This window comes from Mytilus edulis, chromosome 5, assembly GCF_963676685.1.
Source record: "Mytilus edulis chromosome 5, xbMytEdul2.2, whole genome shotgun sequence".
Classification (NCBI taxonomy): domain Eukaryota; kingdom Metazoa; phylum Mollusca; class Bivalvia; order Mytilida; family Mytilidae; genus Mytilus; species Mytilus edulis.
Window position 1 is genome coordinate 15,346,608 of NC_092348.1, and position 19,623 is coordinate 15,366,230.

Here is a 19,623-nt window from a genome sequence, read left to right on the forward strand (position 1 = left end):
CATTGTCAAACAGAGACTATGTAAAGCATTGTCAAACAGAGACTATGTAAAACCATGTCAAACAGAGACTATGTAAAACCATGTCAAACAGAGACTATGTAAAACATTGTCAAACAGAGACTATGTAAAACATTGTCAAACAGAGACTATGTAAAGCATTGTCAAACAGAGACTATGTAAAACATTGTCAAACAGAGACTATGTAAAACATTGTCAAACAGAGACTGTGTAAAACATTGTCAAACAGAGACTATGTAAAACATTGTCAAACAGAGACTGTGTAAAACATTGTCAAACAGGGACTATGTAAAACATTGTCAAACAGAGACTGTGTAAAACATTGTCAAACAGGGACTATGTAAAACATTGTCAAACAGAGACTGTGTAAAACATTGTCAAACAGAGACTATGTAAAACATTGTCAAACAGAGACTGTGTAAAACATTGTCAAACAGAGACTATGTAAAACATTGTCAAACAGGGACTATGTAAAACATTGTCAAACAGGGACTATGTAAAACATTGTCAAACAGAGACTATGTAAAACATTGTCAAACAGGGACTATGTAAAACATTGTCAAACAGAGACTATGTAAAACATTGTCAAACAGAGACTATGTAAAACATTGTCAAACAGAGACTATGTAAAACATTGTCAAACAGAGACTATGTAAAGCATTGTCAAACAGAGACTATGTAAAACCATGTCAAACAGAGACTATGTAAAACATTGTCAAACAGAGACTATGTAAAACATTGTCAAACAGAGACTATGTAAAACATTGTCAAACAGGGACTATGTAAAACATTGTCAAACAGAGACTATGTAAAACATTGTCAAACAGAGACTATGTAAAACATTGTCAAACAGAGACTATGTAAAACATTGTCAAACAGAGACTATGTATAACATTGTCAAACAGAGACTATAAGACACTTTTATCTACCACATGATGCGTACAACACTATTGTATAACAATGAATAACATTAAATTTTGAAAATGATATACACTTAAATAATTTGTTATGAATTTCATTTATTATAATAGGAGCAAGATTTAATAATATACAAGTAATGATTGGGGGAAAAGAATGTGCAACTTTCAAAGGACCAGGAGAAAAAGGAGAAATAATTCCATTAAGGTGTAGCCATCCGTTAACCGGGAAGAAAGTTGAAGTACTATTAAAAGGAAACGGAATTCTGTCTTTTGCCGAGATTAAAATCATTGCTGCTGAAGGTAAGTATTAACTAGATAGTTATAACAGTGGTGGGATGTAGTCTCAAGACCTCTATTATCATTTTGCAACAATAAGTTCTCCTGATATCGGTAGAGGGAAAAGCTTCTCCCTCGAATCAAATAAATCATACTGACATCACACCTGTCTCACAAATAGGGTATGGACTCCCACTTTTAAGAACGATAGACCTATTAAGTAACTTATATCTTTTTGCCATTTGCAAACTACCTGTCCCCGAAAAAGAAAATCTTAAAAATGACAACTTTTAATTCATTGAAATCATAATGCAATTCAAGCTGTTTTTGACAGAACCTTTATTGTGTAATTTTAGGTTAAGCTTCGTACTTTATTTGGCTTTTTTTTTTAACATTGTTGATTCGAGCGTCAATTATAAGTCTTTTGCAGACGAAACGCGCGTCTTGCGAGCAACATTTTAATCCTGGTATCTATGATAAGCACATAAACATATATAAATATTCTAAAATTAAGCGCAACATTACCATGTAAAATCTGCAATTTGGCGACAGTAAATTTTTTGTTCTTTCCTTATCAGGATTTGAACCCCTGCTCCTGGGTTCAGCGCTAAAAACGACTTCTCCTACTAGGCTGTACATATAGCTTTCGTTCGTCGATTGTATGATGTATAATAGCAAGAAGATATATCGTGCAGATCAACTGTATTGTATGTCGTTAAGGATGAATATTTTACCTTGCATGCATCACATCGTTATAACAGATTCTCCATTTGGCTAAAGTATGGGTAAACAGGGCAAACACCATAGTTTGTATATACTTCGTATAGCCCAACAACGTAAGATCTGCAAATGTGCGTTAAAAAAAGAATGCAAACCCCTGCTCTGTGACATCATGGCAATATCTCTGTCACCGTGCACAGTGTCCTAGACCACTTGATCAACACGGTTATAAAATATAGCTTTCATCCGTCGGATAAAGCCTTTATTGTCAGCTTTATTGAGCATTCTACAAAGTAGATGATATACTTTTTGGTGCCATTAAAACTTGTATTTCCTATCATGATTTTCTTGATAGAGGGTTGCTGCTCACAATGAAGCTATTCAACCAAGAGTTCCAATTGGTGAAGTTGAAAGTATCCCTTCGTAAATTTTACGGACGCCACCGAGATGGTTGACCGTTATGGAATAACCGTTTCACAGATGATATCGGATATGTTCCTTACGTCGTAACTACAATCCCCTTCCCTTTCATGAATGTGACCTACCGAATTAGACTATTTACCGGATTTGTTATAAAATGAGCAACACGACGGATGGAGTTTGTGTTGCTTTTTTTTTAGTTTTATATGTTGTGTCATGTGTTCTATTGTTTGTCTGTTTGTTTTTCATTTTTAGCAATGACGTTGTCAGTTTATTTTCGATTTATGAGTTTGAGTGTCCCTCTGGTATCTTTCGTCCCTATTTTTAATCCCGCTGCACATGTTTGCAACTGTCCTAAGTTAGGAATCTGATGAACAGTAGTTGTCGTCTGTTTATGAAGTTCATATGTGTTTCTCGTTTTTTATATAGATTAGACCGTTGGTTTTCCAGTTTGAATGGTTTCACACTAGTAATTTTTGGGGCCCTTTATAGCCTGCTGTTTGGTGTGAGCCAAGGCTCCGTGTTGAAGGCCGTACCTTGACCTATAATGGTTTACTTTTATAAATTGTTACTTGGATGGAGAGTTATCTCATTGGCACTCATGCCACATCTTCCTATATCGATTTGCAAATAGCAGATATATCTGTCGTAAAGAATTGCAATTCTACAAAACCATACAGTTACATCTATATCATTATTTTTATATACGTTTAAATATGTGACAACTTATTTGTATTTAGAGCAAAAACCATAATTTTTATATACTTTGTCTGAAATTGATCCAAATAATGTTTATAAATCTGATTTCTTCCCTCATCGGGACTAGAACCTCTGCTTCTTTGACATCTAAGCAACACCTCATGCCCTAGACCACTTTACCCACAAGGCTATACTTCGACTCATTTGAAACTTAATGTAAAAAAAGATGCATTCATGAGGTCGAATTATTGAATAAAAATCTGTAAACTTTTGCTTCCTTCATTTATATTAAATACCTATTCCCAAGCGGAGAAAAGATTCGACCATAATTGTACATACTTATATTTCTTGTTTTAGATGCTGATACCGAAGAGTTTGTTGATAAAGCTTTTAAGAAAAATTTAAAGCCAGACGGTTAGTATAAAACATTGGTACCGTTCAAATATGAATGCGCATACAATACGGGGGATGTTCTTCTAGTCAGATTGTTGATGGCATGATACTTGACCCGTCACGGGAAAGTTTTTTATATGAAGAAGACGTAATCTGTCGATCAGTTTAATTAAGGTCTTGGACTGGCATGTCAGTAACAGCTTGCATTCATTTGTCAAATTATATTGATTGTTATTATTTTAATTAATTTTTTTCTTTTACCTATTCTAAAATTTGTCTCCGACTTCCTTACAACTGAGTTTTATTGTGCGTATAGCTGTAGATTTGTTGAGCTTCGGGCTGTTTTCTACTCTTATGTGGGGTTGCTGTCTTTTTGATAAATCCACGTTTCCATTCTAAATTTTAACTTATAAATAAGAAGTAAATGATTTTTCAATGACACAAAAACTAACGTTTGAGATTGTAGTTACGATTGCGTCCTATAGTTTACAGTTTCTGTTTTAACGACCATTTACATTTTTAGAAAGAAGGACTAAAGATACCAGAAGGACATTCAAACTCATTGATCGAAAATAAACTGACAACGCCATGGTTGAAAAAAAGAAAAAGATAAACATACAATTGATTATTTGTAAATGCATTTACTATGTGCAGAACTGTCTTCAAATCATGACAATGTTTGTAGATGTAATAAATCCTCAGGAAATTTTTGTAATGAGGTTGTCATTTTATATTTCGACGCCTTCAATTTAGAACCTGGATCCTTCAAACTGGTTTGATAGTATTGTACAAACCACTTTGTAAACACAATTAGACAATATTTGTAGAATTTCCATACTGAAAAGATTATAAATTGTTGTGAGTTATTTTCGACTGCATGTCCTTTTTGTGTATTGATTTTTTTGTTGTTGTAATTCCTTATTAACAAAGCTATTTATTTATAATTGCTATTACAGTAATGAAGTCGGTAAATGCAGTTTTTCATTAGTATCAAATAAATAGCATGTACATGTGATCATTGAAGCATATAAACTACTTGTTGCAATTTCAAAGGTTACTCACGACATGCCTGTTAATACGTTATGGTATTCATGCAGTTGTATCTTAAACCATTTTATGATAATGTCATTGAATTCACAAAGATAAGTACAGTACATAATAAAACAACATTCAATCAATGTGAAAAACGTGTCCTAGATTATTCTCTGAAGGTTAAAACTGAGAATGGAAATGTTTCTGTAATTATCGACAATGTAATTTCCCATAAGAACTCCTCATAAATTTCCCATAAGAACTCCTTTTACGACTAGAACTGTAACACATTTACCATGAAGTTTTGAAAAAAAATATATCCTAGATTTAATTGATAAATTCAACAACACTTACCGTTATCTTGATGATATTTTTTCGTTAAATAATCAAGAATTTTCTCAATATACTGCTGAAATTTACCCCAAGGAACTTACTTTAAATAAATTGAATTTATTCGGTAATAACTGTCCTTTCCTGGATTTAGATATTTCGGTTTTAAACGGGAAACTACACACTAAAATTTACGACAAAAGAGACGATTTTCGTTCCCTATTGTTAATTTTTCATTTTTAGATGGTAATGTTCCTTTGGCACCATTTTACGGTGTTTATATTTCACAACTTGTTCGTTATGCCCGTGTCTGTTGTGACGTTTTTGATTTTAACGAACGCAACCTATGTATTACTGGTAAATTATTAAACCAGGGATATCGTTACCATAAATTACTTAAAACCTTTACTTAATTTTTCCATAGATATAAAGATTTGGTTTTGAAGTTTGGTTGTACCTGTAGAAAACTTATTTCAAACGGGATAGCACATCCTCATTTATACGGAAATGTTGTTAACCGTGCCCGGAAATTTAGAAATGATCCATGTAAACTTGTCGCTCCTTTGAATAAACTTATTCTAAAAGGTTACCTATTCAACACTGTAATAAGATCATTGAATATTGTTTTTATTGGTATAAATATTGATTTTGTTATCTGTAGATTAAAAGCTAACTAAATAGTACTAGTATGTTATATACATATACATATTCATGGATCTACAATCTGTCGATACCTGTAACTTGGCATTGCACATTTCTCTGGATGTTTATGACGTCTTTACACTAAATCCATTGGATGTTGGATGTGTACAGATTGATTGTTTAGTCTTAGATGCATGATTTTTTTTTTTTTATTAGTTGTTAGTGGCTTTGAACTAGCTGTCAGATAACTGCGAGTACTCTCAGATCTGTTCATTGTGTCTTTTTGTGTCGGGAGGTATAAGTACCCGGCCACGTCTAACTTGTATTTTTTGTCTGTCTGATGAGTTAAGCCTTTTACAACTGATTTTTATAGTTGTTCTTATGTTGTACTGTTATACCACTGTCCAAGGTTAGGGGAGGGTTGGGATCCCACTAACATGTTTAACCCCGCCACATTATTTATGTATGTGCCTGTCCCAAGTCAGGAGCCTGTAATTCAGTGGTTGTCGTTTGTTTATGTGTTACATATTTGTTTTTCGTTAATTTTTTTTTTCGTATGCACTACTACTTTTTTTCATAGGGCTGTACGGCATATTTTCAACGTTTATATGCCCTGAACTTCGAAGAGTTTAAACTTAGACGAAAATTCGGTACAACTCCTTCCTTGTCTTCAATTTGACAGATATGTATATTTATATGTACTGGTAACATTCCTAAGTCATGTCCCTACGAGATACAACATAGAGATCATATCTGGGGAACAGTACGTAAACAAAATTAACTATCTATGAATATTATATATCTCCCCAATAAAGGCGTGGTTTGAAAAACAGTTGTATTTACAAAGTGCACCATGAACATAATTATTTTAAGTCTTTTCAACTCTACTATTTGGATGTATTGATCAATCTAAATAATCCTTGGCTTATTCGGAATGAAATACAAACAATATGTTTTGAAATAAAAATTATTCTTCATTAGATCTTTTCTATAATATATTTCCATGTTATTTTTTAAGATTTCTATGCAGTTTTAGAAAAGGATGTTAAACCAAGTGGTAAGTAATATGAGGCAGGCATTACCTGTGAATGGGGACGGCTGGAAGTCTATGATTTTTTTTAAAATCAACAATGTTAAAAAGAGAAACGGAAATACCGTTACGTTTCCGATTTTGGTTCTGTTGTTAGGGATTTTAGTTGTGACGTTATTTAAGTTGTGGCGTCATATTCAATGTAAAAAAGAAACGCTGTCATCAGGTAACGTTTTTTTAATAACAAACATTTTTTTTTAAATGAATTAGTATTAGTTCCTTTCTTAGACTGATAAATATACATTTTATTCAAAGTCTCATGTAAACAAGACCGGAAACGGAAGTAGAATTCTGCGCCGATCCGGAAATTCAAAAACGCGACAAAAAAAATTGAACGATTGTTCATTAGTACAATGAAAAATTCGGGAAATTTTCCCATTTTTTTTTTTTTTTTTTTTTTTTTTTTTTTTATTGAATTTTCTACTGTAATGGGGGTCTTCGTCCCCATATAATTTATCACTTGAGCCGTTATATGAATGTAAACATAGTATGTAAAACTTATTGCAGATAACATATTTTTACGGGATCCCTTTCTTTTTTTTTTTTTCTTTTTTTTTTTTTGCAAAGGGATTTGTATGACTTTGATATAGGGGTAATATAAAACATATGTATATATATATATATATACAAAAAAAGTTTCTTTTCAAGCGGTGTACAGAATTATATATTAAAAATTAAATACACAAAAAGAGTTTTAAAAGCAGCATTGTCTAGCGCTTTCATCCATCTTGGGACTTTTCAAGACTATGAACGTCGTTATGAACGTCGTTATGGGGAACACATTAGTATTATGACGTAACGTCATTGTTCGTAAAATATCATCGAATTTTCCGATTTTACATCAAAGTGAAACAATGAAAAATTTGGTAACAGAAGAATCGATCATTTATAGTAGAAGACAACCGAAAAATTTGAAACGCCAACTTACAAAAGCGCGATTTGATATAGTTAAGAAGATATCATCCGTACAAATTTGTGGCGATTCACGCTGTGGAGTATGTTCCAGAGACAATTATATTTACTTAGAAATAGGCAGTACGAAATATTTCAAAAACGGTAAGAAATTTACAGTAAACGCAAATATGACTTGCAAATCAGAAAATGTAATCTATTGTATAACATGTGTCAACTGTAAAGAAAACTACATCGGTCAAACAGGAAATAGTGTGTGTGAACGGGTCAGGATCCATAAACAGCAAATACGGCAACCCGAGTACAGACAAATTCCGTTGAGCGAACATTTAGATATTTGTGCGGGAGGAAAATTCAAATTTTTCCCGTTCTTCAAATGTACAGAACCAACAGAAGAATACCGTAAAGAACTAGAAAGAAAATTTATAAAAGTGTTTGACGCCAAGCTTAATGCTTAGTAGTTACATGAACAATAACGTTGCGTCATACTACTAATATTTTACGAACAATGACGTTACGTCATAATACTAATGTGTTCCCCATAACGACGTTCATAACGACGTTCATAGTCTTGAAAAGTCCCAAGATGGATGAAAGCGCTAGACAATGCTGCTTTTAAAACTCTTTTTGTGTATTTAATTTTTAATATATATATATATATATATACCTTACAAACACACCATTATGTTTTTTTTATTTCATTTTCATTTCAGAAAGAAAAGATGATCAGACTATCGGTAGGTATCAATAGTAATGTAACATTTGCTGTGTTGAGAGTCTGTCTCCTAAAATGTGAATAGACTTTCACAACTTGAAGGGTTTTTTTTCATGCAAGACGGTAAACTATTTGCTTTTTAAGCTTACATTGGGGTCTATAATAAAGGAATGTTTTCTGATATAAAAAGAGAAGTTGAAATAAGGCATGTGTATATCCGATCAGGAATATAATAATTGTTTTCTGTGGATTGATACATTGTAGAGTTCTGTCAGTTTTTATGGTCTTCCTTTGAGCTTAGCAGTTTTATATTCTTTATTGATATAAATGTTTATAGTTTAGTAATGCTTATTGGTTTTTATTTAAGTGAATAATATAGTGTTATTGCATGAATATTGGGAAATATTGTCCCGAGTAGAATTTTATATTGCACGAGCTTGCGAGTGCAATATATGTTCTACGAGGGACAATATTCCCCAATATTCATGCAATAACCCTTTCATTGTATAGCAATATAATATTTGAAAGTAAAAATTGGATTAAACTAAGATTTTGTCGTTGATGACGTCATGAATTTTGAAGATTTATTGCACTAGTGCAATATTGGAATTTATTGCACGCTAACTTTTGGTAACTTTCTGTAAGAAATATTATATTGCTATGCAATAATATATTTTCTCTACTAAATGACTTTCTCTATATCTGTTAAACTACAGATTGGCCCTACCTAGATTCGACACCTGTAAATCATATTTTTATGACTTTTTAGTTTTTCCTAAAACATTGTCCTAAAATCACTGAAGATATGGTTTGTCGAAATGTGCACTAAAAGTAAAAGAGTTCTACAAAAGTATAGTTATCTACTCGTAAATATATATTTAGAAACTATTTCCTCGACAGATGCATTGAGTTGGTAACATCATAATTGAATGTCGTAAATAATCAATTTTGATCTTGTTCCACCATTGATATATGCCTAACTTTTGCCAGCAACCAAGTTGAATGTGGCATTAATTTAGCAGGACTGATATTATATTAGTCTGACTGTTTGATTTCAGTTACATTTTACATTTCATTTTGAATTTACTTTCAAATGCTAATGCTATATAAAGGTATACGAAGATGTGATAAGAGGGCCACTGAGACAACTGTCAATCCATGTATGTGTATGTCGTGCATTTAAATAAGAATTTACTTTCGCTTTAGCCATTGTACAATTAAAAAAAATATACATTATAAAATTAACAAAGTAAGATTGTATAGCATTAGAACCATTCCTAACGATTTGATGAGGTTTAACTCTTGTGAAAGGATTTTATTTTGATCCTGCTTTAACTAATAATGCCAACAAAGAAATTCAGAATGGAAATGGGTAAAGTGTCATAGAGACAACAACCCGACCAAAGACTGTGCTTATAGAGCTGACACCTCAACAACATGTATACTAGCTCATTGATAATAGACGTCATACTAAACTCTTAAACTCCTAAATATATAAATTAACTAAAATTGAAAATCTAACGAGTACCAAACAAAAAAATACCCGATTCTGTTTTCTATTAATAAAATAACAGATTTCCAATATACAAAGCCGTTGTACATAATGTATCTCGTCATGACAATACAAAAGAATGTTTGATGGAGTATTATAAATTATTTTAATGTACTACGACTTTGATCGGAAAGACAAGAATGCATTTTTCCGCAAATGTGTATAAATTATTTAACTTAATATTTTAACACAGGTTTAAAGAAAGTTGCGCTAAGAGGTAAGTGTTTTAAAAAGTTCAAAAATTCTTTCTGTATTGTTGCATTTGGATTTACTAAAATAATGCATTGTTCATAAGATCTTTAGCTCACTATTTTTGTTTACATGTACTTCGTCCGAAAATAAGTCCATCAACGTTATATTTACATTTGCAGAAGGAAATGTTTACATTTGCCTCGGCAGGATTTTTACCCATGCTCCTGAGACATGGTGTCAACCCCACATACACTGTGCACCTCGCCAAAGACCAATACAAATAACTGTTGAATTAAAGAGATAGTCCAATAATGCCTTTCCTTGTTGGCTTCACGCATAGTTATAACAGAGTGTTGTTGTATAGGGATATGTACATAGTAGATATCCGTCGTGAACTTATCATGCAGTCACACAAAACCAATGCCATTTTATTATTTAGTCTAAGAATATATTTCAACTTTGCGACATTTTTTCTCAATCGAATAACTTAGGGCTGTACTATGCTGTACAGGGCTATCACCATACAATACTTAACCTGCAAATACAACCACAATGTTAGATTTGAAAATTTAACGGGAGCAGAATTTGGGTTATCCCGAACCGAAATTCTTACTCAAGCTTGTGTGATATTATGTCAACATCTCTTGTACAGTTTCTAGCGGCATAGGCTCCTCGGCAAAATAGGCTATATACACTTTTAACATTTCTTAATATATTTATTATCTTGATAGCCTTCAACGCTTTCAGCATTTGTGATGCAGGTAAGTCAAGAATAGCGATTTGGTCACTTGAAATTTATAACGTTTTTCTCCCATTTTTCAACCAATTACATTAATTACATATATTATTAGCATTCATTTGTCCTTAGTTTATGACAGCTAAGAGGGTCATTTATGTGAGAATATTTCTCAATATTACTTTCGATTAATAAGAGCATCAAAACCGAATTCTGACACTTCCAAGTCTCTGCATCTCTCTCTGCACCTCATCCTCTCTCACTGTATCACACCATCCTATATAGACGCAACCTTTAATATTCTGACTCTTACAGCTGATGGATACACCACCGAACAAATTTCAAGTCTAAGTAGGGATACAACAGACGACAAAGGAGTTGATGGTAGTATCCATACTTATGCTCACACTAAAAAACAGTTAGATCCTTGGTGGATTGTAGACCTCACCAAGAACTACAAGGTCAAGAAAATCAAAGTACTAAGTAGAACCTCAAAGGCTGGTATGTTTTCCTTAAATATTATCAAAAGCAAGTTATTTAATATTTTGACGAAATACGAAAACGGATATTATACAAGAAAAATACAAGAAAAATCATGTAATCGATTAATCAGATTGGTTCATGTTATTGCTTTCTTTTTGTAATGTGCAACAGATGTAGGATAATACTTTTCAGTTTTTTTCACAACTTGATTTCGTGACTAAACTTTAAAAAGTGACGGTTTCCTGATAAATTCAAGCTTGAAATTAAAAATATTCATCATTGTGATACTTCTATCCTTTTGGGCAGACATACGCAACTTTTAATAAAATGAACAAAAGCGTTTAAAAAAAAAAGAATATCTTCTAAAACAAAAGTATGCTCTTAATTGAGTAACATGTACAGTTCTTTGGAAATTTTATATATATATATTCATTTTCAAGAAAAATCGAAGATGTTCAATCGAAAAATATATTACAGATTCTCTTATAACATAATGAGGCCAAATGTCATTTAAACAACATGTCTCCTTTTAATCCTTTTCAAGCTAATTTTGTATAACTGTGAAAAAAACATCTTTTTCCTAATATTAACATCTGGTATGCCCTTTTAAATAACCACGTGATTGTTTGAGCACTCAACCAATTGTTGGCAGCTGCATTAGCATTTACACACCTTATTTTTAAGGAGGTTATTTGGTTCCATATCCCCATTCATGGTGTATTGACTTTTGCTTAATTGACATTTTAAAATTAATTATGTCATGAATCAATCTAAGATTACACACTAATGACAAGTTGTATGAGCATTTGCACGTCTTATTTTACGTAAATCATAGTTGATATGTTTCACTCAATTGAGGTTTGTAACACGGATTTTTTTTCTCAATCGATTTATGGCTTTTTAACGCCGGTTAACTATTGTTGCCTTCATTTTATTAAGATTATTGGCCCTCCCCTCATTCGTTGTTTATTTATTTTTACTTTCTTGCTCAGTTGAAATACTGACATTGTTATTTCAGCATTTGCACTATTTTATCAAAATATCTCAGGTGACACATATCTTAGTATAAAAAGTAGATATTGTTACATAATCTGGGAATTGAAAATTAACAACTATCTTGGTATATCTTTTTGAACTCTTGTTGTGTACCTTTTGATTAAAAGTTTATCATTTGTGTAATCAACTCATGAGCCTAGTAATCCCAGTAAATTCCGACAGTGTTTGACCCAGATCTATTATGTTGCTGGTTATACGTTTCTTAGCTTGTTCTCTCCCAGGTTGTAAATACGTTTCCAACAATCATTTTAGGACAGATTTTTGTTGAAGGGATTTCATATTCGCCTGTGTTTTAATCTTCATTTTCAAACATTTTTTGGCATAAGAAAAAATCTATGCAGCCAAGTAATTGCCGTCATTGTAGAGAAGAGAAAGACATGCATCTTATGAATAAACATGTCGTTTTCATAAAGTTCACATGGAAGGATCTGTAATTGAATTTCTTATTTCAAAGAATTTTATCTCTTTGGTTATTTCAGGAGGTGGCAAGAATTTCAAAATGGTAACAGCTTTAGTTGGACCTGATAAGGAAAATATGAAAGAATGTGGCTCTTTTAAAGGACCAGCAAAAAGATCACAATTCATAACTTTCAATTGTAAAGAGCCAGTCAACGGAAAATTTGTCAAACTGCAGAGTAAAGGCATTAATAGTTTGAGTTTTGCTGAGCTTCAAGTTTATGCTATTCATTAAAGTTGAAACGTATCATTTGGTCTATTCTTTAACATTTTTCAAAATTCTATCATAAAAACTACTTTCAAACAAAAAACCTGTGGAAATCGAATAATTGAGCTAGCCATGATGTTTCAACAATGTTAGCATATCTTGGTATGTGCCATAAAAGTCTGGATAGGGAATACGAAATAACAGGTAAAGGACAAGTCGTGATAACGCCCCTGTTATATCACCTGATTTTGACTTAGATGTGAGAATGACATCAGAATCGCAATATACAGTAGTATTTATATTTAAACCTGGTCCGACATCTTTGCATTAGAGATTAAAACTTCTTGCTTTTCGTAAAAAAATCTTAGGAAAAAGATCGTTGTCGGAATTTAATGCGATTGTCATACAAGTACGAGATTTAGCTAGCTATAAAACCAGGTTCAATCCACATTTTTTTCTACATGATAAATTGCCGGTATTAAGTCATGAATATGACAGTTGTAATCCATTCGTTTGATGTGTTTGAGCTTTTGATTTTGCCATTTGATTGCGGACTTCCGTTTTGAAGTTTCCTCGGAGATCGGTATTTTTGTTATTTTTTTATATTAAAAATAGATTATCTACATACTTACTTCTACCTGTTTGTGCCTTCAGAGGTCATAGACGGTTTGTTAGCATCCGAACGCAGTATTACTTATTAATAATAATATCATTCTTTCTATTTCCATCGCCTGAATTTGATAGGGTTAATCCTCAGAAATCTTAAGTTAGTTTTTTTTTAAAACTAGTACCTGTTAGCTTTATTTGAGTGAGACATAATTGATTAATGTTGCCGGTTGTGTGGTTTAAATGTCTTTGCAAATCGAAATGGCATGAAACCTATTGGAATTTTTTAAGGAATTTTTTTTCAAATAGTAAAACAATATAGCTAGTTATTCATGCATCAATCGGATATCAATTTTCTTGGATTTTTCTTTCAAACAAGAAATATATAATTTTGATAGATATCTTCATGAAAGAATGTCGACCTGCTCATAAATTTAACATAAAAAAGAGGAAAGAAAATGTCTGATTCATTAATATGGAACTTCTTGCAAGTCGGCTGTAACCATATATAATTAGATAATTACCCAGAATCTAATATTTTTGAAAACCTTTTTAAACTAGGTCGACAGTCTTTTGCCAATGCTATACATCAAGTTTAAAGCCTACAATTTTAAAGCTAGTTCAAGGCGAATTATAACTTATAAATCAAAGCATCGTATTTTTTATCATAAAAAAAAGAAGTAAATAATTACTTCCAGTTTAAAAAACAGACTTTAAGCATAAGGAGAAACCTTAGCTAACACATCTTTCATAGACTTCTATAAATATATATTTAAGCTCTTAAAATAGAGATAATTTGCCATTTCTGGTGACATTACACAGAACCAAAAACAAAAAGTAGGGTTTCTTTGCATAATGCCTGAAATAACATAGATACTTCTTATCCAGCTTAAGCTAGCTATGAAACCAAGTTTAAACCACTATTTTCTACATAAAAAAATGCCTGTACCAATACAGGAATATAACAGTTGTTTTCAATTCTTTTAATGTGTTTGTGCTTTTGATTTTGCCATTTGATCGATCATATATAGGGACTTTCCCTTTTAAATTTTTTCTCTGAGTTTAGTATTTTTGTGATTTTCTTTTTGTTACTCTCGTTTAAAAAGCTTACATTACATTGTATACAAAAATATATTGTTTAATGTACTTTTGCTTGAAATGATGGAAAATATACTTTTCGTTTTACAAAATGGCACTTCCAGTGTTGTTTGATTGGTATTTTATGATACTTCCAAAAGTACATCTTTTATGCGAACTTTTGAATGAATTGAGTGCAAAAAATACTACTTCTAGTTTATATCCAGTCAATATGAAAATAAGATGTTTGATTGCCAATGACACAACTATCCACAAGAGACCAGATGACACAGAATTTAACACTTATATGTCACCGTACGACCTTCAACAATGAGCAAATCCCGTTTTGCATAATCAGAGATAAAAGGCCCCGATATGATGAATGTAAAGCAAATCAAACTAGAAAACTAACGGTCTGATTTATGTACAAAACAATGAACGAATGAATGGTTCACAGCAATAAAAAACAACTACTGAATTACAGGCTTGAGACAGGCACATACAGAATAAGGCGTAGTTAAAATAGTTTGAAGGCGCGCTAACCCTCTTCTTACGGTTAATTTACCTTGGACAAAGGTGTAACAGTATAACTTAAGAAAAAACTATTAAAATTAGTTCAAAAGAACTTAACTAATTAGATCGATGCTAAGCAGAATTACATCTAACACAGAGTGGACAAGACAGGGTACTTATACATCAGCACACAAAGTTCAGAGATCTGAGAGTACTTGCACTAACAGTACAAAAATCATGCAACTAAGACTAAAATATAAATGAGTCCACATCCAAAATCTACCTTTAGTGTAAAGACGTAATTAGCAGTCGGGAAACAACCTTGTACAATACCAAGATACAGGTATCTACATATTGTAGAGCCATGAAGATACACTTACTTGAATAGATATGATTGAAGCTTTAAATTTTCTCCTGGACAACATATATGTACGTTTTGGCGAGAAGTAGGTATTTCTATGGGAACTTACTGTAACCCTTTAATAACAGATGTATTCCTGTATTGCTATGAATCTCAGTTTATGACAAAACTCAGTAAAGACACGGCATTGTTACATTTGGTTGATACATTCAACAATACCAACCGTTATCTTAAAATCGTTAAATAATCCAGTTCTTTAAAAAAAACTACCGAAATTTATCCAAAGGAACTTACTTTAACTACTAGTAAATATATCATAAACAGCAGTAGTTGTACTTTTCTAGATTAAGTTATTTCCAATTTTTAAAGGGAAACTCCATACTAAAATTTACGACAAAGAGACGATTATGCATTTCCTATTGTTAGTTTTCCTTTTTTAGAGGGCGGTGTTCCTTTCGCTCCATCATACGGTGTTTAAATATCCCAACGAGTCCGTTATGCCCCTGTGTGTAGTGAAGTCATAGATTTTTAAAGAACGTTTTTTGCTGTAACTCATTTAAAGCCTTCTTCTCTAGAAAGAAAGGTAAATATGCTAGATATACTCACTGGAGATATGTTTAGATCATTGGAGCTAAAAAAAATTACCTTGATAATGTTTATGAACTTTTCTGCAAAGAAAGAAATATCGACAGGTTGTAGCTATTCCTATGCTATGGGCACGAATTGTGCCTTTTTAATAGCATACAATTGAGAATGGAAATGGGGAATGTGCCAAAGAGACAACAACCCGACCATAGAAAAAAACAACAGCAGAAGGTCACCAACAGGTCTTCAATGTAGCGAAAACTTCCCGCACCCTGAGGCGTCCTTCAGCTGGCCCCTAAACAAATATATACTAGTTCAGTGATAATGAACGCCATACTAATTTCCAAATTGCACACAAGAAACTAAAATTAAAATAATACAAGACTAACAAAGGCCAGAGGCTCCTGACTTGGGACAGGCGCAAAAATGCGGCGGGGTTAAACATGTTTGTGAGATCTCAACCCTCCCCCTATATCTCTAGCCAATGTAGAAAAGTAAACGCATAACAATACGCACATTAAAATTCAGTTCAAGAGAAGTCCGAGTCTGATGTCAGAAGATGTAACCAAAGAAAATAAACAAAATGACAATAATACATAAATAACAACAGACTACTAGCAGTTAACTGACATGCCAGCTCCAGACTTCAATTAAACTGACTGAAAGATTATGATTTCATCATATGAACATCAGGCACAATCCTTCCCGTTAGGGGTTTAGTATCATACCATCATAACATATATGAGAAGAACATAACCCGCGTCATGCCAACAACTGGTTTTTGAATAAATATGTTTAGTTCCGATGCAAAGACCCTATAAGTGAATCAATATTAACGCCAAAATATGCAATCTTTAATGACCTGACAACAGTATCGTAACTATATCCCTTCTTAATAAGTCTATTCAAAGGTTTTGTTAGTTTTTGAGGTGAATACTGACACCTTTGTGCTTTATAAAGAATATTTCCATAAAAAAATGGATGTGAAATACCTGAACGTATAAGAAGTCTGCATGTTGAGCTATATTTACGAATGATGTCCTTATACTTTTTTGTTGTACATTTACATATCACATTTAAGACCCTCTATTGGTAAAAGGAAAAAATAGAAACTAAAATACCAAACAGGACTATACTACAATAACACAATAGAGGGAAGTATAATTACCGAGCCACATAAACAATATATTACTAAAAATATACAAAGACAAATACATGTATAAAATTATAAACAACGTCAGTACCTAGAATCTCTACTTCAAGACCATCATCTATCATTTGTGAAGTTGATACAGAATATTTATCAACAAGGTCTTGCTATCTTCCGATGACCTTTTCTAGAACTAGAGGCTCCAAAGAGCCTGTGTCGCTTACCTTGATTTGTGTGCATTTTCAACGAAGGACACTTATCAAACATTATAGACGAGAATAGAATTCATGACAAAAATGTCTGAATTGTTGATCTGTTATTGTTGATCTTTAGTCTATTTAGTTTCTCTCTATCTGTTTGGTTCGGCATTTTCTCGCTTCAATTCAAGACCCATTGCTGGCCTTTTGCTGTTTTTTTGTTGATCTGGTTGTTGTCTCTTTGACATACTCTCAATTTCCATTCTCAATTTCATTGTTTGCACTACTTTGGATACATATGGTCTTATGAATTCAGGGACATATGCCATTATATAAATGTCAGGTCAAGTTTTGTTGAATGTCAAAATACGTTTTTGATTCGCCCCGCAAAATGTATGTATATCGTGCGTGAGCGAACATGCATATACGCTTGACAAACGCTAGAGATAGATGAAAATGTTAATGATGCATAAAAATTTCCTGGAGTTAAAGCGTTTACCAAGCGCCTTTGCATTTCGATATTCCAGTAATTCAAACTTATGCAATGCGAGTCTAACAATTGCTTCTCGTTCCTGTTGCGTGCAACTAATGCATACGTCTGGTGCACGTCAGTCAATACACAAATGTATGACGTCAATTGACAAATTTTTTTCATGTTGAATTAATTCTAGTTTTTGCTTTGCTGAACATTATTGCTGTTTACATTTATCTCTTTATATAATAATATTCAAGATAATAAAGAAAATCTGCAAAATTTGTTTAAAATTACTAGTTTAGGGGCAGCAACTTAACAACGGGTTATTGATTCGTCTGAAAATTGTTAGAGCGGACTGATAAAACATTTTTATCCTGTCAGATTTGCTCTAAATGCTTTAGTTTCAAAGAAATGCCCACACCCCAATTTTACCCCCCATGTTCTATTTTAAGTCATGTCGCCATTTACAAAATATGCCGTATCCTGAAGAAATAAATTTATAGCGTATGCTACCATGTTGTTTTATATTAGAGCAGGAGCATATATCTTAATTAAATATACTGTTCCGAGATTAAAGCATTGATTTTTTTTAAAGAAAATGTTCACATGGGGATTGGTGGTATACAGGGTTGAAAACATCATAAGTTTTAACATAATTAATTTTAGAGAAAAATCAAAATTTCAAATATATCAACATCCAGTAGTCCTTTAGACAATGCAAGTCCTCAGATTTGCCGCTTTCAATGTCATATTTATTGAGGCCACGACATTCACCATTCGGTTTTCAACATTCAACATTAGTTTTTAACATTATTGAATGTTGAAATCAAAATTTGAAAAACGAATTTTGAATGTTGAAAACGAATGTCGATTGTGAAAAAGAATGTTGAATATTGAAAAGGAATATAAAAATCTAATGTTAAATGCTGAAATCGAATGTTGAAGGTTGAAATCGGATGTTAAAAAACGAATTTTTAATGATCAAAACGAATGTTGAATATGAAAACGAGTTTTGAATGTTTAAAACGAATGTTGAATATGAAAACGAATTTTTAATGTGAAAACGAATGTTTAATGTTGAAAAGCAATATTGAAATCCCAATGTTGAGTTTTAGATGTTGAATTCGAATGTTAAATGTTGAAAACGAATGTTAAATATTGAAAAACAATTTTGAATGATGAAAAGCGAATGTTGAAAACGGATGTTGAATAACTACAATCAAATGATGAAAACGAATGTTGAATGTTGAAAATGGAATTATGAATGTTTGAAATGGACTGTTGAACGATGAAAATAAACTGTTGAATGTTGAAAACGAATGTAACAAAAACATTTAGTTGAATGTTGGAAAACTGTAAATGAATGCTAAAAAAAAAAAAAAAAAAAAACCGAACACAATGCAAAATCGAATGTTGAATATTGAACCAACTGGACATCCTTTATCAACGATCAAACTCTCAGCGACTCATAAGAGAGCAAAATCAGTAAGGATGGTATCCAGACACGTACTAGGAAAAAATGGTCAACAAGGACTGCAGTAGATTAAGTAGATATTTATCACAGACATAGTGGGCAACACCTGTACAGGTAGGGGGACACATTTCCAACAGTGGCCAAATGCAACACCAAAAGAGAAGAGCAGCATGGTGCAGTCAGAAGTAAGACAAGTAGAAAAAAGGGCAAAAGCAGTAGAGATTAGCTTCAAGGAGCATGTATGAAGTGTAACTTGTCAGAAAGGATCACATGGGCAGTTATGGAGGATGGAACCACTCAGAATTTCATTCATGCTTAGGTCAGTCTACGATATA

General features: G+C 32.4%; 1 protein-coding gene across 1 annotated transcript in view; it reads left to right on the top strand.

Moving 5' to 3' along the window:
* The window catches only part of LOC139523060 (uncharacterized), a 305,106-nt gene extending 292,217 nt beyond the window's left edge, over nt 1-12,889 (top strand). Inside the window, exons 136-142 of the mRNA XM_071316817.1 lie at nt 1,050-1,238; nt 3,411-3,467; nt 6,469-6,507; nt 8,166-8,189; nt 9,913-9,936; nt 10,963-11,148; nt 12,666-12,889. Of these exons, the coding sequence (XP_071172918.1) occupies nt 1,050-1,238; nt 3,411-3,467; nt 6,469-6,507; nt 8,166-8,189; nt 9,913-9,936; nt 10,963-11,148; nt 12,666-12,877 (731 nt within the window). The 3' untranslated portion in view covers nt 12,878-12,889. The remainder of the gene's footprint in view (nt 1-1,049; nt 1,239-3,410; nt 3,468-6,468; nt 6,508-8,165; nt 8,190-9,912; nt 9,937-10,962; nt 11,149-12,665) is intronic.
* The last annotated feature ends 6,734 nt before the right edge of the window (nt 12,890-19,623 follow it).